This window comes from Leptinotarsa decemlineata, unplaced genomic scaffold, assembly GCF_025532065.1.
Source record: "Leptinotarsa decemlineata unplaced genomic scaffold, Ldec_3_MD MMD2_tig00026369_RagTag_RagTag, whole genome shotgun sequence".
Lineage (NCBI taxonomy): Eukaryota > Metazoa > Arthropoda > Insecta > Coleoptera > Chrysomelidae > Leptinotarsa > Leptinotarsa decemlineata.
Window position 1 is genome coordinate 2,783,531 of NW_027412709.1, and position 25,658 is coordinate 2,809,188.

The following is a 25,658-nucleotide window of genomic DNA, read 5'->3' on the forward strand; positions in this document are numbered from 1 at the left end:
TTGATATCTGCTGGAATGAGATTATACAGCTGAGGAGATAAGTACACATAAATGTAATTCTTTCTTCAATATTTTTGAGAATATAATCGATTCACAAAATATTCCAATTTTGTCAGAGTATTTGAAGTATGACTGCAGAATGGAGAAACTCTACATCTAATATTTCAACCATTGCATAAAAGTGTTTAATTTCTCATTACAGTGTACGATTTCCGTCTGATTTAAAAATCGAAAGTAAAATGTGTTTGTCCGTTACTTCACTCCGAGTAAACTGGTATTAATGACTTTCTCTTTTATATTTCTCTCAATTTCAGTTTTATTTATAAGTGTGGGATTTTAACATAGCGGTAGTGAGTTCATTTCCAAATAATTTACTGTTAGATCTGTAATCGGTTATGAAATGTTACTTAACACGTAGAGTAGGACTTATTCCACATAACGGATTTTTCTCTTCAATAGGATGGTGATGAATTTAGACGTTCTATACATTATCTGAAATATTTAGAGAAAAAATGAAAAAGAAAAGAAGACAAACAAAAATTTATAGCCCAACAGGTGAACCCATTTTCAGGACAATAACACTGGTCTACAGTGGTTTTGTTGCCCTAGATATAAGATTGATTTTGGGTGTATTTATACTCACAATTCATGAAATTATCAATGGTTTTTTTAAGATTTGATTTCGTTTTCTTTTAAATATTTATTTTCATTTTACATTACAAAAATTCGACAACAAGAAACAAAATAACAGATATGTTTATCATCTCAGTTTTATTTGGAAAACAATATGATACTTTGAAGTAAATAGAGAGGGAAATTTCGAAAACATGTTATATTTCCATGAAACGCCTTTTAAGAGCTTTTCTTTTATAATTTCTCAGAGGGCAATCTCTTTTTAAAAACCAGCAGTAATCGGCCAACATGTGACAATCCCATCGACCCTGATATCTTTCTTCCATTACTTTTAGATCCTGGTGGAACCGCTCTCTGTGCTCCTCACTATAACTTCCTAAATTATTTGGAAATTTATCCAAATGGTTGCGAAGATAGTGTAACTTTATTCTCATATTTGCTCCTAGAATCTGAAAGATTGTCAGCATATTTTGTACAATTTTTTCATAATTTGGTGCTTTATGGATACCTAGGAAATTTTCGACTACCAACACAAAACTTTCCCAAGCTTCACTTTCCGGAACAGTCATAACTTTAATAAAATTAGTGTCTTTCATCAATTGCCGTATTTGAGGACCATCAAATATTCCACCTTTCAACTTTTCCATACTAAGTTTTGGAAATTTTCTACAAATATATTTAAAACAATCTCCTTCCTTGTCCAAAGCTTTTACGAATTGCTTTATCATTCCTAACTCAATATGCAATGGTGGAAGTATAATTTTGTCTCTGCTCACCAACGGCTCTCTTATTACATTAGCTTTACCGACAGCTAAAGAATTTCTTTCAGGCCAAACATCTTGTTCCCAATGACGTTGCTTTGCTCTACTGTCCCACATACAAATGAAGCAAGGATATTTCGTGTATCCACTTTGTTGACCAAGTAAAAAATTAACCATTTTTAAATCCACACAGATCGACCATTGATGCTCCGAGTAATTGATTTTTTCTAAAACTAATTTGACATTTTCATATTCTTCTTTGAGTTTTGTAGAATGGGCAATTGGAATTGATGCAAATTTATTTCCATTATGCAGTAAGACGCATTTTAAACTTCTTTTACAGCTATCAATAAAAAGACGCCACTCAGTAGGTTTGTATTCTTTCAAACCCATGTCCAGAAGCAGCTTCGCAATATTATTACAGTATACCAATCCTTCATTTTCATAAAAAAATTGTAATAGCTCACTTTCTCGCGTTCTGTACGTTGTAATTGTAACTGTCGGTGCCAATAAATTTTTTTCTTTCAATCTTGAAGCTAACAGTTCTGATCCTTGTTTTGATAAATTTAGATCACGTATTAAATCACTGAGTTCATTTTGAGAAAACAACTTGGGCGTAGATGTTTCACCTTCCCATTCACTTCCACTGGTAGACTGATTCGATTTCTGTGAATTTGGCAACATCATTGTTTCTGAGGGCATGCGAATCAGTTTTGAAACATAAATAGGCCGAGGGAGATGTTCACTGTGTAAAACAGGACATTTTGTAGACTGGAAGTCTGGATATGTCCACGTTTGATTTCGATTAAAACCTTTAGCATCTACTATGCTATGCAAATGTAACAATCATCGAAATGATTCTTAGGCTCCATCCAGATCATAGGAATACCAAAGTCTAATCCAGAACGTTCTCCTTTTTTCCACAACCGCAAAGACTCAACGCAAGACTTACAAACTTTATTAGGAACCCATGATTTATCTAATTTGTCCATTTTGAAACCGAAATATTCAGCATAAGTTTCCTTAACAAAGTCTGTGATATTTCTTTTTTGTTTTTTGATATATAAATACCACAAATATAACAGAATAAATCACTACTATATTTGCACTTCCTTCGTGACAAACTCATGTTTAAAAAGACAAGATAAATATATTAGAACGGACACTCAACAATTGAAACAAAATATTAACATATAACAACTTATCCAGATTTCCGTGTTAGTATTTCAATATTATCAAATAACTGAGTTCTCAGCTGTTTTGCAGAGCAAGGAGCCCGAGAAGTGGGGATCACGTGATGTTTGTACGCGCAAAAAAGTTGCGCAGAAGCCTAATCATGACTGAGAAAATATTTTTTTTTTACTAACAAGCCGATTATTATTAAAAATACAAGATACGTAAAAATCATAAAAAATAGAGCACATTCAGTACTTTCATAAATATATTCGTGATTTAGGCACTCGAAAACATAAAAATTTGCAAAAATATCCAGGGCAACTCATTTTTTTTTGTAGAGCTGTGTAATTAATATAATAATGCAGTATAAATAAAGGCTACTTTGAATAAACAACAAAAGATTGTCATATTGAGGATTTGACAAATTAAGAAATAAATTCACATATATGGTTGAATTAAGAGAAAAAGATGACATATTGATTAATTATTACTTGTAAATAACATGAAGACAGTAATCTATATGATGGTTTGTTCAATTTTGGATAATATGGTCTACAGTGGATCGAAATTAATATCGCATTGACTTCAGTGGGTATTATAATTTTGACACATCAAACTTATAGGAGACACTTTTCCAAGGTTGGATCTAGTAAAAGGAGTGTAGAAAGTGATCTGTCTACGAGTCTACGTGTAATAGCTTGAGGTACGTTGAAGTCAATTTGTTCAAGTAACGAGGGTGCATAAATGGAACAATGAAAAATGCACCATATTCCGAACTTTATTCACCACGAAAGGAAATAAGGTAGCTTGTATTACTGTTTTGTGTTCCAATGGTGGATGGACAATCATAATAATCGTCACTTCAGGATTTTTCAATGATTATTTTCTTCAAACCGATAATATGGAAACATTGAAGATTAGGCCACCCAAATACGATACAGTGAAAAAACGCTTCTTCCCAACAGCGATAAAACTGATAGACATGAAGTAAGCATCTGGATGTTATTAAACTTGAATCATACGTAAATATCAGGGACTAGTCTGACAATTTCAATTTATGTCAGTGTCCTAATCAAATTGAACCGATGGAATCAAATATGATTGTGACCGAATATTAAAACTTTGCATGAATGCTTCTCACAAGTTTAATTTAATATCATGATTATGACAGTGACTAAACCCTCAATTTACAGAGACAACTCAAATGAATATATATATGTAAATCAAATAAAACTCACTAATGGAAATTACAAATACAAGAATACGCACTGAAAAACGAATCGTCACACTTCACTGATCCACATAACTTCATGAAAATCAAACAACAATGCTTCAGTTCAAACTTCATCTTGATAGCCAACAATGTATATATTTATGATATCCAAAAATCTCAATATCCTAATTGAAACTAATTGGTGTAATGAAACATTTTTATTTCGAATCGAAACATTATTGAAATCGAAAAGAATACGGGATGTAAAGTTAATGCATCTCGGGTGTCGGAGCACGATTGATTTAACAGGGAATCATATTATTGAAAACTACAAATGTATCCATTTACGTACTTAGTTTATATTTTCAAACATTGTGTCTTTCTTATTATTCCGATCATTACCACATTGCCTTTGTCTACCGCAGCAATAGACGAAACGTAAGCTACAAAAACCTACAGACCACGGAAAAAAATGGGAAAATAGTTTTCACACAACGAAATTTTCGTTAAAAAATAGAAATTTATCGAAAACTTCGAGGTATTGTAATTAATTTTTCCGTATATTAGAATTTACACAAAATTATTTTGAGACAATGCAACCGTAAATTACTTAGGTACTGCATGCGAGGTTACTACCGTCAGATGACGAATAGGTATCTGAAGCAAGCTTTAGTGAGAAAGGTTCGTTATGATTTCAACTGATTTAAAAAGATGATTAAGGGCGCCAGGTAAGTTCAAGTCTTAACAACTACCAGGTGATAAATTCAATCTTCAAATATTCCAACAAAATTGAAATGAATAAGCCAGTAGTAATACTATAAGAACTTCAATCATTAAAAAAATCAAATACAAATCATTCTATATTATTATTTCGAAGTGACTTCTGAACCACTGTGAAAACAACTTGATGATCAGTTTATGTCAGAATTAGAAAAGTTGGACAATTCAAGGGTTATTAACAATTCGCCGATCATTTTTACTTTTTCCTCGACTCGAATAAAAAACTATGACAAAATTAGTCTCACGTTTTTTCCATTTTTCTCTTCTACAAGACATTTTTTTAATTGAATTGAAAGTGAAATATTTTTCAGACTATCTACCAAAGATGTGGTGAACTTCCGAAATAAGGAAGTGCTTTTTTCCTTCCTTTGTAAGTTTTCCACATTTTCTGTATGAAGATGAAGAAGTAAAGAGCCAAACAGTTTTTTCCCAAAAGTATTTTTCCATTACGAATACAACGCTGTACGACGCTATACTATCTTATTAAAATCACAAAAAGAGGATTATTATTAAATTTTAAACGTTTCAGTTTGAAGCTGAAATAAAGTACCTGACAATCAGGCTATTATTATTGTTTCGTTTACTGTGTTTATCACAACGTTTTTTCCTTATGAAGTGAACCTTTGTATTTGAAGATATAAGAACTATATCTGGATAGGTAGGTCACGTTACATGTTGATTCATCAAACGAATTACCTGAAAGCTACTTTATAAAAAATTGTCAATGTTGATTATAAAAATAATGACACAAATTACAATTATTTTTCAAATACACCTTGTAATACTTCTCAGTTGACCCTCATATTCAAAAACGTGCTGGTAAATATAATTTTTGCGATACCTTCTGAGAAGTGACGTTTTCAAATTCAATAATTTCAGGTAATGCGTGATGCATCAGTGAAATTGTCACCAAAAGGTTAAACTTACAGTGGGTGATTCTCTTTCCGGTCCAAATAAAAAATTAAAATTGGTGACGAATTAAACATTTCTCAACGCCATCTTGTACAACTTTAAAAGAGTTAACAATAAATATAACAAACTGTCAATTTTGGTTCCTTTCGAATATCTCCAGAACTAATCAGAATTTTCTGAATTTAAAACTGACATTTGAATAATTCCATGCAATAGGCAACTTTTTCCTAATTTGACCGACTTGGTATGTCGGTTTTCCATAAAGGATCTCCTTATCTTTTTAGATAATATACTGATGTAGATGCTTGTGTAACATTTTTTCATATATTCAAAACCTTTTTTCATTAATTTACCTATTACAGCCTTCCTGTCCAAGTATCTGATGTAACATTGTACGTTAAATAATAAATCGACAAAACAAATTATTATTCACTATGGTTATTGCAGTCATTAGAACTGTTAATTTTCAACCGATCGGTACTTCCTCAGCTCATCTCATAAAACCACAAAATGTTGGATTCCTAGAGATATTAATAAATAATGACATTTGTTGCTTGCCCACTCATGTACTTTATATGTAGATATTATTCACAAGTAACTGAAGTTATTGACCCAAGTTGATATGCGTTTACTTTCTTTGAATGTGTTTTCATTTTAGTAGAGACTGCTATATCTGCCATCGGTTACTTCTCACGATGATGTTAAATCGTTAGGTGGGAACGATTTAAATTTTTTTCCATATTCATTTCAGTTCTTAGTCGAGAGAAATATTCATTTCAGATTTGGACATATTTTCACTGGACAGTTTATGAAACCACAACACGTGTTTCACTATACAATTGAAAGCACAATATGCACATTTAATAAATTAATTATCAATTTTTACATTACAGATCAGAAAAAAGACTTGATACGTGGTAAGATTCAATTCCTTTGGATCATTATTTTTAATACCTTCATTCATAAAATATTTGTATATACATAAATATACCTACAATCTATTTAATAAACAATTTATATACATAATTATTTATAATTCAGGCATTTATAATTGAAAGTAAAAATAAAATATTTCACTTGAAAAATTTTCTTATTTTCCCTGATTTAATTTTACGCCACCTATCCGCTCTGAGTATATCAATAAAATCCCCTATGTGTTTATGAACATCTAAATTGTAATGAACAATTCCACAGATTGCCCAAACCCACACTCTTCATCCAACATATTATCTATCTTGACATTAAATAATTCTTTGGGTTCGGTGTACATAGCTGTCAATCCATATAACTAGTTTGTTTCTACTCCACTCCCATATATCTCTTGCTGGACCACTTTCGGACTGCTCCACTTGTTGACATCAAGACATTTTTCTTCCAAATGTAACATTTCATAGTTGTAATTGAACCCATGACCCGCTGCCAAAATATGGTTTGGAAATGAGGGATTGGTCTTCATATTCAAAAACCTACTGCTATGATTTTTGGGAAAGAAAGTTTTTGGCTTTCTACTACTCCATCTTGATACAAAAAACAAGGATGAGGGAATCTTCCTAGGAAAGGAAGGAAGTAATCAATTTTAAAAACTCTATACATGGATGTGTAGATCATGCAAAGAAGTAACTTTCAGCTACTTTCATATAAACATTGAATTACATGAAAGAAAAAAATTCTATCGAAACAAATACTTCTATATGAACACTGAATTATACAGAAGATACTTTTTTCTACTCAGTTTGTATTTCAAACATTCGTTGTGGAATAAAAATCAGATATCATTGATTTTTATTTTTTCATTTTATTTTATTCATTTATTTTATTGATTTTATCAAACAAATTGATAGCAATTTGTTTGATAAAATTCAGTTATCTTCGAAAAGTACTGCCTAACAGTGAAATATTTTATAGTCTTTGGAGCACAGGTACTGCTGCTACTTTATGCTAATAAGGATGTGTCGAATAATTATGTATGAAAATGTCCATATTTGTGTTTTGTAGAAAATTGCACATAAAAAAATTATTTAATTTTTCATCTCCTTTTCATTGGTAAATTTAAGTGATAGGTACGACAAATTTGCCCAACTGCCTACTTGTACCACTGAAAAAGTAGGTATCATATACGTATCTGTACCAATATGAGGAACTGTGAATTGACTGATTATTATGAGTTTTATTTTCAAGGTTATCCATAAAAAATCAGCTAGCAAAAGACTCAACGGGTTTTTCATTATTAGCCATTCGTTGCATGAGCTAATGATCGGTCTGAGCGGAACATCCTTTTTGTGAATTTTTTAACCGGTGAAAGTGGCAATCCCATTGGCAGTCCCTTATCTTGCGTAAAGAATTCGTTCTTCAGTTGGAAGTAGCAGTTTCGTACACAGCATCCTAGTAATTCCATGATTACTTGTATCGGTAAGTTTGTTCTAGGATAGCTTCTTCTGTATGATTTGAAGTGCTTCTTTGACAGGAACAAAAAGGATGTTCCGCTCAGACCGATCATTAGCTCCAGAGATTCAAACACTCAGAACTTGTCCAGATTTTTACTACCAATAATTAAACCATTGCAAGGTAAAACATCATCTTTTGTGAAAAATTCGTTGAACTACTAGAAGAAATCGACGTCAAAGAGCAGGATCAACTGATCAGTTTCCATGTGGAAAGCCTCTACACCAACGTTTCCAAAAAGAGAACACTGGTTTAGGAGAAAATTCAAAGAAGCCGCATATATGTTGTCCAAAAACGCATTTAGTCAAGCTAGCGTAGAGATACGTAACATATGGAAACCTCTAATCGACCAACTCCCGCCAAACGGTCATCCCCCGCTAAAACCAATGAAGCGAAGAGAGGTGAAAGCTCTCGAATGACCTATAAATAGTCAGATCTCGGAGAAATAAGTCCAGTAACAGAGAGATCCTCGCTGGAGTGCCACAGGGGGCCGTGCTCTCTCCGACGCTGTATTCACTCTACCCCAGCGACCTGCCTATCCCTGTACGCCGATGACACGGCTCTTCTCTCATCTTCCATGGGTCGAGAGCTCGGCGTCGTCTACATGTGCGTTAAGTCAAAGATCGAGGGTCGGATAGCTAGTTTGTACCCTCTGGTCAATAGGAAATCTAAATTGAGCACGAAAAACAAAATCACCATCTATAACACGATGTTCAAGTCTGTCATCATGTATGCTTCAGGCGTCTGGGGACAACCGGCTCCGTCCAACATTTCCATTTTGGAAAGGTTGCAAAATAAGTTAATTAGGATGATTGTGAATGCTCCTTGGTTCGTGCGGAATGAAGCCATCCGCAGAGATTTGCAACTGCCTTACATTCGGCAGTCCATCCAGTCGGAAAATCAGAGAGTTTTTGAAAGTACGAAAACTCATGAAAACCCGTTAGTCACGGAAGCCACAGATTTATGCTGTAGTCGACCCCTCCCGATATAGAAGGCCCCGATACTCTGTCGAATGAGGCCCTCATGTCCCCCGTTAACGGATGAACAACTTTCTCATCCATCCCACCCCAGCCAGGTAGGGGTATCCCGTGAAGGGTGCCACTGATATCTAAGGACTTCATGCCGTCATACCATCAGTCATGAACCCATTGGTCCCTCTTGAGACCAATAATCAGCCGAAAGGGTAGGGGAACTGGACTCCAAGCCTGAATGAAACGAGGATGACCTTCTGAATAAGTCCAGTTTTCACCCGGAGACCATTGTGGATACTAACAATCGAAACGTCGTGACGTAACAGTTTTTTGTTCAATACAATTGTTATTTTCGGTTAATCTTTTCATTAATTTTTTTTTCAGGGATTTCAAATCAATTTATATTAGACAATGGAAGTCCGAACTGATGAAATAGTATTACCAGTATACGGTATATTGATTCTAATTTCATCATCAGTATACACTATGTAGTATTACCAGTATAGACCATTATCAGATCTGTATTATCAGGTGATGGTCTGTATTAACCTGTATCATACCAACTTCCTGTATAGTAGAAATACAGGTTTTTCAATATGAGAGACATACAATTTTAAAAAACAGTCAAAATTAGCGTCCTGTATTATACCTGTATTAGACCTGATAATACAGATGATGATCTGTATTATCAGGTCTGATTATAAGATTTATACAGGGCTTTTCATGATGAGCGTTAATTAGCCGTTTCTGGCAAACTATTCAACGGATCAACCTGAAAATTCCACAGTATGCATAAGTCAATATGACCTACACGTCTAAAATATTTTAGAAAAAGCAGCGTTGTCGCTTCTACTATAAAGTAGCGGCTTCTTTGATTTTTCAAATGAAACACCCCGTATATAATATCATATTATGATTCATTATCACTTTGTCAACAAATTCATGTACTATTTTCCTATACCTATCTATTACCGTTTAGAAGATATAAATTAATTTCGATATTTTTTTTACCAAACATGAACTTTTATAAATGCTGATAATCTTGAACTCTCTTGCACTGAAACGATCAAATTTGAAATGGAATGGGGTGATACTATGATGATCCTCACTCCGAGTCATATTTTCATTTGCCTCATACAGGGTCTTCAAAAAATGCAGATACTTTGATCTCATGAAAAAATGAGTGGAACTCAATTTTTTCAAATTGAACACCCTGTATATTTTAACATTTTTGAGCTCTACATCCAATTTTAGATCAACTTTGTTCTGATAATACAATTTCTATTTTGAACCATTTTCGAGATAAACTGTTTCAAACGGAAATTGACATGGTTTCCTTGTTCATCACTCATTTTTGTAAAACAGATTTCCTTTGATGTTTCTCAATTAGTCACAGATAATACAATGAAAAGATAATTATTAAAATACTCCTCAACCATCGAATGAAACTTCTCTTCAAACAATAGTTTTATTAACGCTGAAACACGAACTGAAAATAATAAACCCATAAATTAATGAGTTAATTTAATCGTCAGTGTATTTCAGAATATGTTCAAACACATCTCCACCTCTACTCAAACAAACATGTAATCTCTTCAAAAGATTGTCATGTGTAGCGCTTCTGATCAAGTCTGGAGTCAAACTATTGAAAGCAGTTGTAACTCTCGATTTCATATCTTCCATTGTTGTTATTGGAGTAGAGTAAACCATATTTTTAATGAAACCCCACATGAAATAATCTGATGTATTGCCATCTGGTGTTCTAGGAGGCCAACGAAAAGGTTCATTATTACCAATCCATCTGTCTTCGAAGATTTCGGTTAAAGCTTCGCTGACTGAATGAGAATTATGGGGTGGAGCACAATCCATTTGGTACCATACACGTTCTCTTCCTGGTCTATTATTTAAAATCATTTGAATTCCATTCCTCAGTAAATCTTCATATTTTGATGCATTCAAATCATCATCATAAAACTCGATATAAAAAATTGACTCATTCTTTATGGCACAAAATACATTGAATTGCCATCTTTCTTGAAAACCCCTTTGGCGGACAACATGGGGATTTTCTGGCGCCCAATAATGACTGTTGTGTCTATTGAAAACTTCATTTTTTATGAACTTGGTCTCATCTGTCCATATGATATTGTCAAGGAAATGTTCATCCTCTTGAGTCTTGACAAGTAACCATTCAAAGAATTCCACTCTACGAGGTAAATCAGTCTCTTTCAAATGTTGGACACAGTAGAACTTATAGGGATGCCATTTATGCTTATTAAGAATTCGACAAATTGTCACGTAGGGTATACCTATATCCCTTTCATCCTCGTGCAGAGAAGCATTTGGAAATGCATGAAAGTATCCCAAAACTGTTATACCATTGTCATCATCATTCACCTTAGTCTTCTTACGAATGATTTTTGGACGGAAGGTTCCATTCAACCAACAGTTATTTAGTAGTCGATTTATCACATTATTATTCGGCTTCGGAAGTTGTGGATATCTTTCATGAAATACTCGGCATGTTCTACTTGCAATTCTATTGCACTCTCCATAAATTATTAATAAATTCAAGAAATCTTCATTACTGTAATCTAATCTTGACATTATTCTATTATAATTGGTAGCTGTCACAATTAGTCAAAACCACCAACGAAAGTCTGACGTTAAATAATTGGTTTATTTATTTTTCCAGAGCACACCATTGAAAAATATTAATGTGTACTGTTGTACGTTAGAGACCAATCAATACCTCAATGTATAGAAATTGTAACTTTTTCTAAGGTAGGTACATACCAATTTCGAATTGACTGATCTGAGACAGTTAAAAAACTGGATCAAAAAGAAATATTACTAAGTATAAAAAAAATGTTGAATATCCAAAATAAGTGATGGATTCAAAATCACCAGCAAGAAAACCACGTCAGTGTCCGTTTGAAACAGTTTATCTCGAAAACGGTTCGGAATAGAAATAGTAGTAGAGGAACTAAGAGAGTACGGGGCAAATGGCAACACCGCCTTATGGGAAATACCATGTAAATTTAGGGTAAAAAGCCAAGCTCCGTTTTACAAATTTTTGTCCCAACATGGGAATCTCCATAAGACAGTGTTGCCAGATTTCCCCAGATCCACAAAATTTCATACACCATTCAGATGTCGCACGATCCACTGTATTGAAAATAAAAATAAAATAAGTCTGCGCGCTCGACCCAATACAATCTGGCATTAAAGATGAAATTCAGTCATCGCCACCCTCGTGTGGGTTGAATAATTTCCCAAACTACCTGTTCCATATTAAAGAGTAGGCTCTGTGTGTGGGTGAACGGCCAAAAGCCGTGATGTTGTAATCTATTTAAGACAGGTGTTGAAGTATTGTGGAGTGAGAAGATTAAATAACGTGCATTTGATGAACAATATTGTGAAATCTCGTGAAGTATTAACTTGAAAATTATCAACTTGAGTTGTGTCAAGGTAAGGTTAGGACGAATTGTAATTTAGTATGAACTGAAGAGAGTAAATAACGTGCATGTGTAGATATTGTCGAATCTCGTGAAGTATTAATCTTAAAATCATCAACTTGAGCTGTGCAAAGGTAAGGTTGAGGCGGATTGAAATTTAAGACAGGTGTTGAAGTAGGGTGAACTGAAGATTCAACATAAATCAAACCAATAAAGCACAAGTGATAAGAAATAAGAGTTCAGAGAGTGAATTCTTGTTGTTTGTAACTATCCAATAGAATTTAAGATCTGAATCTATTGCAATGCTGTAATCATTGTGACGAATAAAATAACAGTTATTATTTAGGTATATTTTATGTGGGAAAAACACTGAAAACATTGGAATTGAATTACAGAATACATATTCGGAAGAGAAATATTTTAGGATTGAGAAAATATTGGGGTTTGGTTAGAATTTAAAAATTGTCGGAAGAGACAACTGCTTTAATGAACCGATTTTCTATAGTTTGTACCTATATTTTTTGGTAACGTTTAACAAAAAACTTGTCGATTTTGATATTGCACGTAACTTTTGCATTCCGTTACGACCTTCACAGCATATGATATCGGCGTAACTATATCTGAAAAGTAGAATATGCCATCACTTTGATCGAAAATAAATTCATTCACTTCTCATTAACATATTTAGCCATCAAGTTTGATTTGACTTTGAAATGAATGCAAGGTTATTATCTGTCGACGTCATGCTAGACGGATGTGTGTGAGGTATCCATAACAGATGCGTAGACTCAACACATAACATTTTACAGGAGAACGGACTGACATTTTTCACACATATGCATGTCTAACATGAACTACCACATATTCATTAATGATTAAAAATGCTACATTATATTTCTCTGAAATATAATTACATCATAATTTGAAGCAACATAGTAGATGATATTGACGTAAATTCAACTGAAAAATGTGTATCGCCTCACTTTGGTCTCTTTTTCCCCACATATTGGCCAGATCTGATGGTGAAGTTTGGTTTAACCTTGAAACTGAATGCTAGGTTTTTCTCGAGGGTCGAGTTTCCATGTATGCCGATGACACAACAATCATTGTGACGTCCTCAGGTCTAAATGAAATTGAAAATAAACAAAACTAGTAATCAATTAATTCGAATGTTGGTGTAGAAACAATCATTTAATAAATAATGAAGATAAAACAACATTTATCCAGTTTCAAATATCAGCGCCCTCTCCAAATAAATCTAGGTTTCGAAACAACAGAATATACAAAATTCCTTGGAACACAACTTGACAATAAATTGTCTTTCAATAATCACATCGAATATTTGTGTACTTCTCTGAAAAAAATGTATTTTTCCTTCCCAACAATGAAATCAAATTTTTTGAGACATAATCTCTTGGATATATACTATGTTCTAGTGTATTCTAAGCCTGATATAAATAATACCATTTGGGATACTCATCAGAAATAAATAGAATCTTTATAATGCAAAAACGCTTCATTAGACTAACTTTGATCTCAAATACAGAGAATCTTGTGAGAAAACATTCCAAGACAAAACATTTTTCATATTTACCATATATTTATCTTCACAAAATATTAAGCTACGTTCATGTACATTCCCATTTGCTAACAAGAAATGAGGAAATTCACTCTTATCAAACGAGACGGAGGAACGACTTCCATCAGGAAAAAATAAAACGTAATGACTACAAAAGTTCACCACTTTATGCCGGGGCAAAATATTTCAACTCATTAACACACAACATCAGAAGTGAAACAATTTTTCTCAAATTCAAGAAAAAAGTCAAAGACTTTTTGGTAACAAGTTGTTTTTACTCCCTGAAAGAGTATGAAGATAATATTTTTGTGTAACATGTGCTGTTATTGATATAAGTGACATTAGATAAAATATCTGTTGTAAAATGTGACGTGTTATATATACATTCATGTATCAAAAATTATTAATAAAATTTGACTTTGACTTCTCTGCCAATGTCATGCTAGGCGGAAATTTGTAGACATGTCGTGTCAACACTTGACATCTTACAGGAGAACAGATTGATATGTCTCACACATATGCATGCCCCTGCATGAACTTCCGCAGGCCTAAAAACGATGTAATAGTTGAAAATGTCACACTACATTTGTCTTTTCGAAACATAATCTATTACAAATCTGAAGCCATATAATAGATGATATTGATATGATTTCAACTGAAAATCAGTTTGGTTTGGGCTTGAGACTCAACGTGAGTTTATTCACTGTCAAGGTTATGCTATACGGATATTTGCGGAGTTTCCGAAAGAGATGCGTAGGGTCAACACATGCCATTTTGCAGTAGAATAGATTGATGGGAAAGAAAGTTTTTGGCTTTCTACTACTCCATCTGATACAAAAAAATGGATGAGAGAATCTTCCAAAGAAAGGAAGGATTAATCAATTTGAAAATAAGTGACTCTATACATGGATGTGTAGATCATGCAAAGAAGTAACTTTCAGACACTTATTTTCAAATTGATTAATCCTTCCTTTCTTTGGAAGATTCTCTCATCCATTTTTTTGTATCAGATGGAGTAGTAGAAAGCCAAAAACTTTCTTTCCCAAAAAATTAATCACTCCTAAAAATATAACCCTTCCAAATCAATAGATTGATATTTCTCACACATGCATATGCTCGCCTAACAAGAACTCTCACGTATTGCAATACAATCTAATTATTTGAAATGCAACACTATATTGCAATATCTGACGGTGGAGTGTGGTTTGACTATAAAAATGAATACAGAGCTCATTCTTTGCGAGCATCATGCTAAATGGGGTTTGGAAATTCTCCAGAACAATGCGTACAGTCACAACAAACCATTTTACAGCGAAAAAGACACATATTTTCCACACCTAAATATATTCTCGGCATGAACTTTAACATGTCGCAATACACATATTTCAATTTGAAATGTATTACTATATTGTTCTTGAAACCCAATATTATCCAAGATTCAGGCCAATATACCATATACAATATATCATACAATATACCATATACCAGTGTGTTTTCAACTGAGAAAGGAGGTATTTCGACACTTCGACCTGAAAACTGATTAAGTGTGATCTTCAACTTGAATACGAGCTCATTTTCTGTCGATGTCCTGCTATACGGGGCTGTGAGCCCCAAAATATTACAAAATGCACACATTTTTCGCACATTCACACGCATGCTTCACACCAACTTTTTCATGTTGTATTATGATGTATCCATCAGAAGTGCAACACTAGGAGTTTGATACAAACTAGCATTCAATTCCAATACAAGAGTGTAGGCTAAAGAAGGCGAACACAAGTATCTCAAAGATATTTTTTCAGTTTGAATTATTCAATATGAAGTTTTCACATATTGATTTCTCTATTCTTCCAATCAGTATAACATTTACTTGCTGCATGATAAAGATACAATAATGCAACTTGTCGCTATCGAATTGGGTATTGTAATAGCGCGATACACATATTTTCCACATTTTCACTGTTGTTCCTGTAAATATAGTGTTTCAGACTAATATATTTATCATCATAGAAATTCATTATTCTGACATACTATGATTCCATAAGACATGTGTCTTTATAGCAGATTTTATTCATATTCATATTTGATCACATTACTTCTAACGCAAAGCTTTCCCCGCTAGGTGGTGCTGTTTCTAATTTACTGTTCGAGGAATATTTCCCGGCTATATATATATAAGCGCTCCACTTCGGTCGATCATTTATTGTTGGACCTGCTTCTGCAATTTTGAAAAATGTTTGCTGATGTGGTGAAATATATCACATCTATCCTTAGCCTCATAAAGGATGAATACAAGGAGAAAACAGTGAAGGATGGACTTGAAGAGTGTTATAAGGCTTCTAAAAGAATAAAAAAAGCTTTGAAAAATACTACTACTATGGGTGGGAAACAAAATCTGCTAGCATTCTTGGCCAATATTACAACACTACGTAATCAGATTAAATTTGAGATGAAGAAAGGATCAGGCCTGATAAGCCGGAAAGAGACAGCCTCTAATCGAGTACATTGGGCTGATTCAGTATCGGCTTTCAATTCACGTATCCGGACTGGAGTGATTAGTAATCTCAAGCATAAGGACCCCACCTCATTTTTGATCGACTGTAAGACCCTTTTTGTGAGACGAATTCAAAATGCATTGAAAAAGGATGCATTTTTGAAGGTTAATATGACATTCGGTGGAGAATTTGAGGTTGTCAAAGGCGATCGAATCTTAAACGAATATAAGTATTTCACAACATCTAACGCATCGATCCATAGTACCACTGATATGAATATGTGGTTTGAGGAACATGTTATGGAGCCAATCATGATAAAGTTAGAAGAGTTTCAGGAACGTGATAGTGGTTGGACGTTGAAAGCAGTAGTGAATTTGGGGGTTAACATAAACAAATTTGTGCCGCACAGAGGTTCATCATACATTGAGCTACCTTCTCAAATCAAACGAAAACAAGCATGCATAAATGTAAAAAATCATGATAATGCCTGCTTCGCTTGGGCCATTGTTTCGGCGTTGTATCCAGTTGCCCATGGACAACATTCAGATCACATTCTCTCTTATCCTGACTATTCGAAAGTTCTGAAGTTGAAAGGTATTCACTTTCCAATGACAATTATTCAGATAAATAGATTCGAAGAGCAAAATGATCTCTCAGTCAACGTTTATACGTTGAAACTTTCTAAATCCAAGTATACAGTAATACCGCTAAGATTGAGTCTAGCAAAAAATAAAAGCAAACATGTGAATCTACTCATGATTCAAGACATGTATTACGATGAAAGATGTGAGGATTCAATAAATGTCTATGATGTTACGTCACCAACCAGAAAACACTTTGTTTGGATTAAAGATCTATCTAGTTTGGTGAGTAATCAACTCGACAACCATAATGGAAAAAATATTTTTGCAATAGGTGTTTTCACTATTTTTCCACGCAAGCTAAGTTAGATAAACACCTTGAAGACTGCTCGAAGACAAAGGAATGCCTACCAAAATTACCCATGGAGGGAAAACATATTTTAAAGTTCAAAAATTTCAAAAATAAAATTACATCGCCTTTCATAATATACGCCGATCTGGAGAGTGTATTGATATCTACACAAGATGGCAATAAATATCAACGACACATTCCGGCATCTATTGGATATTATGTGAAATGCTCTTATGATTATACGCTATCATTTTATCGATCATTTCGTGGTGAAAATTGTATGAAATGGTTTGCCAACGAGATAGGTCAGTTTGCTGAAGATGTTGCAACTGTGTTCCAGTGTCCATTCGATATAGATATATCAGCCAGCCAGGAAACAGATTTCAGGGTAGCAACTCATTGTCATATATGTGACAAACCATTCACTATATCAGACAAAAAAATACGTGATCATAATCATCTGATACCTGGAAATAATTATCGCGGGCCATCACACAATGAGTGCAATATTAACTATCAAGATGATCAAACAATTCCCATCGTGTTTCATAACTTATCAGGGTATGATGCACATTTCATTATAAAAAATATTGCATTGGATCTCAATGGAAGTGTCACTGTTTTGCCGATAACAAAGGAAAAGTATATCTCCTTCACTAAAAGTATTTTGCGTAGCAATATCCGCTTCAGATTTATTGACTCATTCAGATTCATGAGTTCTTCGCTGGATACGTTAGTATCATATCTTTCAGATTTTCCAAATCTCATATCACAGTTCTCCAACCTCTCGAATGATCAACAGCAGATTTTGACAAAAAAAGGCGTAATGCCGTATGACTATATCGATTCTTTCGAAAAATTCAATGAAGATTGTTTACCCCCTATCGAAACATTTTACAACAAATTGGAGGATAAACCGTGTCCTAGGAGATCTTACTCACGTGCCAAGTTGATATGGACTACTTTCAAGATAAACACATTGGGGGAATATACGGATCTGTATTTGAAGACGGATGTTATGCTTCTGGCTGATGTCTTCGAGCAGTTCCGCTCAAGTTGTCATAAAACTTACGGTTTGGATCCTGCTCATTATTTCACTCTGCCTGGCTACACATGGGATGCTATGTTATTCAAAACGAAACATCAACTTGAACTTCTCACCGATGTAGATCAGCTGCTTTTTTTCGAAAAGGGAACAAGAGGTGGATTGAGTCAAGTTTGTTCCAAGCGAAGAGTCACAGCTAATAACAAATACATGGGTGACAATTATGATAGAGCCAAAGCTGACTCATACCTGATGTATTTCGATGTTAATAATCAATATGGTTGGGCAATGTCTCAATATCTACCATACGGCGGATTTGAGTGGATGGACACCAACATTGATATCACAAATGTGCCTGATGATACCTCAGAAGGTTATATACTAGAAGTTGATCTGGAGTATCCAAACAGCCTTCACGATATGCATAAGGATTTACCATTCTGTCCCGATCATGTTGATCCTAAGACAAAAAAATCTCGAGCCGAAAGTACATCGGATGTGAAACAATTCAAATTGATGGCTACTCTTCAGTCGAAGAAAAAGTATGTGATCCATTACAGAAATCTCAAGCAGGCCTTAGAACATGGTCTCATTTTGAAGAAGATTCATCGTGTTCTAAAGTTCAAGCAGTCCACATGGTTGAAGCCCTACATAGACTTGAACACACGTTTGCGAACTGCTGCTTCGAATGATTTTGAGAAGAACCTATTCAAACTAATGAATAATGCCGTATTTGGTATGTACTACTATATTGAAAACTCAATTTTTGTCTCATATATATAAATATTTGTTTCAGGGAAAACTATGGAAAATCTGAGAAAGCACTCTGATGTTCGCCTTGTAACGAGTTGGGATGGGCGATATGGTGCCGAAGCCAGAATCTCCAATCCTCGGTTCAAGAGTTTGACTGTCTTCGATGAAAACTTGGCGGCCATTGAATTGGGAAAATCCGAAATATTCTTCAACAAACCTATATATGTTGGAATGGTAGTACTGGATTTGGCAAAGTTGACCACATATAATTTCCATTATGAGTACATGGCTCCTAGGTTTGGAGAAAATTTTTGCGCAGTTTATACTGACACGGACAGTTTGATTTATGAAATTATGAATTATGATCCATATGAGATGATGAAAAATGATTGTCATCAGTATTTCGATACTAGCGATTATCAATCAGATAACATCTACGATATTCCCCGAGTGAATAAGAAAGTGATTGGATTGATGAAGGATGAGAACAACGGAAAGCTTATGATCGACTTTATTGGACTAAGATCTAAATTATACTCAACTAAAACTGCAACGTCAGAAGATCAAATCACTGATCTGAAAGAAAGATTGAAGCAGGAGAATTATGAAAATGATGAAATCAACCAAATTGTGGCCAATTTCGGAGTATCCAAGAAAGCGAAGGGCGTTAAACATAATGTTGTCAAAACAAAAATCACTTTCGAAGATTACGTGACCTGTTTGGAAAATTGTACCGAAATAGCAATCACACAAAAATTAATAAAATCCTATAAGCATAGGGTGTATTCAACAGAACAAACGAAGATTGCTCTGAATCCTAACGATGATAAACGCTATCTAATTCCCAAAACCTACGATACTCTTCCATGGGGACATTACTCAATTCAAAATCTATGAATATTGATTGATAACAATATCAACTACAAATTATTCTCGTCTCAAATGAACGATTCTTTGTTCGAGTGAAAATCACATATCACATTGAAAGTTTTTGTTAACATATTATCCTGTTGCTGAGATACAGGTGTATTTTTGTGATTCAAAGCAGAACTATTGGAAAAATGAATCCTACTATCATTTATTTCAAATTGAATCATACACCTATGATCTGCCGAGAGAGGTTTTATATAGGGCTATTGGCGATGTTTTTTCCTCTATAATCTAAAAAACAAACGCTCCGGCAGCTCTACCTCCAGGGTGGTGTGGAAACGAGCAAAAAACTGTTTTAAGGATGAACTCACAACCTGACGATATCAACCCATTGTCCTCATTTTTTATGGTGAAATTTTTTGGTCTCTTCTTTTGGAGGGCTTATAAGTATCTATTAAGTCGATGTATTTCCTGAAAATATTAAATTCAACTTTCTCATCATATCTTTTGTAAACATACAACAATAAAAATTATTCATATATTATGTAAGATCTTGTTCATTATATCTTTTTGGTTAACATTTTGTGAGAAGTTGTTTTGAATCATTAGTTAACTTGAATGTGTTTTTATTGATGTTCAAAATATTATTTTCAATAGAAACATACTTTTTCTATAACATCAATCATTTTGTAAAATCAAAACCATAACACGGGGAAAAGATCCATGTTGACTTCAGGACGACATATTGACACAACCAGAAACATGACCAGAATAACTGAAAAAATAACCATTAAATCATCTTGTATGAAAGCTGTTCGGAAAAAGGTAACTGAAACTAGTTTTGATCTATTTCACTACCAAAATAACCAAAAACGTAACCAATTATTCATCTTGTATGAAAGCTGTTCGGAAAAGCGTGTAACTGAAACTGGTTTTGATCTATTTCAGTTTGAGATCAATTCAAAAATAACTGTTGACTTCTTTTGAATACATGTTGTTGATATAAATAGACGAAATCACACATAAAAATTCAGTTTTGACCTAATTGCAGTATATTTCATAGTAAAGCACTCCATCAATTATGAATCTCGATATTATAGAAAATGTCAAGTCGAACAAACATGTTAATATCAGCAAACCCTTTTCAACATTAGTCCTTATTGAGATTAAAATCTTTCATAATTACCAATCAACCACATCTATCCTTCAACTATTCTACACAAATATCTTCAATTTCATCAAAAGTCTACTATGAAGCCACATAATTGAAAATTGGTATGATGGAGATTGCGATCATACTGTTCGAATGAAACAATCACATTACAATTGTATCGTATCAATTGTTTTGCTATTCGTCTGTATGTTTGATCTAAATACATAACGTCGATATCTTTATGGCTACACATTGAAACATTTTCTCAAATTTGTACCAATATATTTCGAATACGCACTTGGTGTTATGAGAGTTTACTTGATTTTGAGATTTACTGGTGTAATTTTTTCTGCATATCAGTAGAATGGCTTTAGTTTTATAGGGAGACTAGATCAAATTTATTTTTTTCAACCATTCTCAGCTGGAAATAAAGTCCAAACATAACGCATTTATGATTCAACACCAGACATCCCTGTTTCGACCCCGCCATAGCTCTCATCAGTGGTGTTACGCTGAACCACAAATGCATTGCTAGAATCAACTGTAATTGAAGAACAAGCTATAGTAAAGAAGCGGGTTTACATCTCTGCCCACGGCGAAGATGGAGTTTGCAGACCGGTTTCGGGCTATTTGGCCACTCGACTTTATGTTCATGATAGACACTATTTTGCACTAACAAGTAGTCGAGTGGCAAAATAGCCCGAAACCGGTCTGCAAACTCCATCTTCGCCGTGGGCAGAGATGTAAACCCGCTTCTTTACTATAGCTTGTTCTTCAATTACAGTTGATTCTAGCAATGCATTTGTGGTTCAGCGTAACACCACTGATGAGAGCTATGGCGGGGTCGAAACAGGGATGTCTGGTGTTGAATCATAAATGCGTTATGTTTGGACTTTATTTCCAGCTGAGAATGGTTGAAAAAAATAAATTTGATCTAGTCTCCCTATAAAACTAAAGCCATTCTACTGATATGCAGAAAAAATTACACCAGTAAATCTCAAAATCAAGTAAACTCTCATAACACCAAGTGCGTATTCGAAATATATTGGTACAAATTTGAGAAAATGTTTCAATGTGTAGCCATAAAGATATCGACGTTATGTATTTAGATCAAACATACAGACGAATAGCAAAACAATTGATACGATACAATTGTAATGTGATTGTTTCATTCGAACAGTATGATCGCAATCTCCATCATACCAATTTTCAATTATGTGGCTTCATAGTAGACTTTTGATGAAATTGAAGATATTTGTGTAGAATAGTTGAAGGATAGATGTGGTTGATTGGTAATTATGAAAGATTTTAATCTCAATAAGGACTAATGTTGAAAAGGGTTTGCTGATATTAACATGTTTGTTCGACTTGACATTTTCTATAATATCGAGATTCATAATTGATGGAGTGCTTTACTATGAAATATACTGCAATTAGGTCAAAACTGAATTTTTATGTGTGATTTCGTCTATTTATATCAACAACATGTATTCAAAAGAAGTCAACAGTTATTTTTGAATTGATCTCAAACTGAAATAGATCAAAACCAGTTTCAGTTACACGCTTTTCCGAACAGCTTTCATACAAGATGAATAATTGGTTACGTTTTTGGTTATTTTGGTAGTGAAATAGATCAAAACTAGTTTCAGTTACCTTTTTCCGAACAGCTTTCATACAAGATGATTTAATGGTTATTTTTTCAGTTATTCTGGTCATGTTTCTGGTTGTGTCAATATGTCGTCCTGAAGTCAACATGGATCTTTTCCCCGTGTTATGGTTTTGATTTTACAAAATGATTGATGTTATAGAAAAAGTATGTTTCTATTGAAAATAATATTTTGAACATCAATAAAAACACATTCAAGTTAACTAATGATTCAAAACAACTTCTCACAAAATGTTAACCAAAAAGATATAATGAACAAGATCTTACATAATATATGAATAATTTTTATTGTTGTATGTTTACAAAAGATATGATGAGAAAGTTGAATTTAATATTTTCAGGAAATACATCGACTTAATAGATACTTATAAGCCCTCCAAAAGAAGAGACCAAAAAATTTCACCATAAAAAATGAGGACAATGGGTTGATATCGTCAGGTTGTGAGTTCATCCTTAAAACAGTTTTTTGCTCGTTTCCACACCACCCTGGAGGTAGAGCTGCCGGAGCGTTTGTTTTTTAGATTATAGAGGAAAAAACATCGCCAATAGCCCTATATAAAACCTCTCTCGGCAGATCATAGGTGTATGATTCAATTTGAAATAAATGATAGTAGGATTCATTTTTCCAATAGTTCTGCTTTGAATCACAAAAATACACCTGTATCTCAGCAACAGGATAATATGTTAACAAAAACTTTCAATGTGATATGTGATTTTCACTCGAACAAAGAATCGTTCATTTGAGACGAGAATAATTTGTAGTTGATATTGTTATCAATCAATATTCATAGATTTTGAATTGAGTAATGTCCCCATGGAAGAGTATCGTAGGTTTTGGGAATTAGATAGCGTTTATCATCGTTAGGATTCAGAGCAATCTTCGTTTGTTCTGTTGAATACACCCTATGCTTATAGGATTTTATTAATTTTTGTGTGATTGCTATTTCGGTACAATTTTCCAAACAGGTCACGTAATCTTCGAAAGTGATTTTTGTTTTGACAACATTATGTTTAACGCCCTTCGCTTTCTTGGATACTCCGAAATTGGCCACAATTTGGTTGATTTCATCATTTTCATAATTCTCCTGCTTCAATCTTTCTTTCAGATCAGTGATTTGATCTTCTGACGTTGCAGTTTTAGTTGAGTATAATTTAGATCTTAGTCCAATAAAGTCGATCATAAGCTTTCCGTTGTTCTCATCCTTCATCAATCCAATCACTTTCTTATTCACTCGGGGAATATCGTAGATGTTATCTGATTGATAATCGCTAGTATCGAAATACTGATGACAATCATTTTTCATCATCTCATATGGATCATAATTCATAATTTCATAAATCAAACTGTCCGTGTCAGTATAAACTGCGCAAAAATTTTCTCCAAACCTAGGAGCCATGTACTCATAATGGAAATTATATGTGGTCAACTTTGCCAAATCCAGTACTACCATTCCAACATATATAGGTTTGTTGAAGAATATTTCGGATTTTCCCAATTCAATGGCCGCCAAGTTTTCATCGAAGACAGTCAAACTCTTGAACCGAGGATTGGAGATTCTGGCTTCGGCACCATATCGCCCATCCCAACTCGTTACAAGGCGAACATCAGAGTGCTTTCTCAGATTTTCCATAGTTTTCCCTGAAACAAATATTTATATATATGAGACAAAAATTGAGTTTTCAATATAGTAGTACATACCAAATACGGCATTATTCATTAGTTTGAATAGGTTCTTCTCAAAATCATTCGAAGCAGCAGTTCGCAAACGTGTGTTCAAGTCTATGTAGGGCTTCAACCATGTGGACTGCTTGAACTTTAGAACACGATGAATCTTCTTCAAAATGAGACCATGTTCTAAGGCCTGCTTGAGATTTCTGTAATGGATCACATACTTTTTCTTCGACTGAAGAGTAGCCATCAATTTGAATTGTTTCACATCCGATGTACTTTCGGCTCGAGATTTTTTTGTCTTAGGATCAACATGATCGGGACAGAATGGTAAATCCTTATGCATATCGTGAAGGCTGTTTGGATACTCCAGATCAACTTCTAGTATATAACCTTCTGAGGCATCATCAGGCACATTTGTGATATCAATGTTGGTGTCCATCCACTCAAATCCGCCGTATGGTAGATATTGAGACATTGCCCAACCATATTGATTATTAACATCGAAATACATCAGGTATGAGTCAGCTTTGGCTCTATCATAATTGTCACCCATGTATTTGTTATTAGCTGTGACTCTTCGCTTGGAACAAACTTGACTCAATCCACCTCTTGTTCCCTTTTCGAAAAAAAGCAGCTGATCTACATCGGTGAGAAGTTCAAGTTGATGTTTCGTTTTGAATAACATAGCATCCCATGTGTAGCCAGGCAGAGTGAAATAATGAGCAGGATCCAAACCGTAAGTTTTATGACAACTTGAGCGGAACTGCTCGAAGACATCAGCCAGAAGCATAACATCCGTCTTCAAATACAGATCCGTATATTCCCCCAATGTGTTTATCTTGAAAGTAGTCCATATCAACTTGGCACGTGAGTAAGATCTCCTAGGACACGGTTTATCCTCCAATTTGTTGTAAAATGTTTCGATAGGGGGTAAACAATCTTCATTGAATTTTTCGAAAGAATCGATATAGTCATACGGCATTACGCCTTTTTTTGTCAAAATCTGCTGTTGATCATTCGAGAGGTTGGAGAACTGTGATATGAGATTTGGAAAATCTGAAAGATATGATACTAACGTATCCAGCGAAGAACTCATGAATCTGAATGAGTCAATAAATCTGAAGCGGATATTGCTACGCAAAATAC

The 25,658-nt window shown here is 34.1% G+C and overlaps 2 protein-coding genes and 1 long non-coding RNA gene across 3 annotated transcripts in view; 2 read left to right on the forward strand and 1 right to left on the reverse strand.

Moving 5' to 3' along the window:
- LOC141486782 (uncharacterized) overlaps nucleotides 1–25,658 on the forward strand; it is a 61,582-nt gene that overhangs the window by 22,801 nt on the left and 13,123 nt on the right. The window lies entirely within an intron of this gene.
- On the forward strand, nucleotides 18,473–22,123 carry LOC141486731 (uncharacterized). Its single transcript, XM_074185235.1, has 3 exons — nucleotides 18,473–19,134; nucleotides 19,195–19,613; nucleotides 21,959–22,123. Exons 1-3 carry the CDS (start codon nucleotides 18,477–18,479, stop codon nucleotides 22,121–22,123), a joined length of 1,242 nt encoding a protein of 413 aa, XP_074041336.1. The 5' UTR covers nucleotides 18,473–18,476.
- LOC141486752 (uncharacterized) lies at nucleotides 23,591–25,201 on the reverse strand. The gene is made up of 2 exons (XM_074185265.1): nucleotides 24,540–25,201; nucleotides 23,591–24,479 (listed from the first exon to the last, which is right to left on the reverse strand). The coding sequence occupies exons 1-2, from the start codon at nucleotides 25,195–25,197 to the stop codon at nucleotides 23,626–23,628; spliced, it is 1,512 nt and encodes a 503-aa protein (XP_074041366.1). The 5' UTR covers nucleotides 25,198–25,201; the 3' UTR covers nucleotides 23,591–23,625.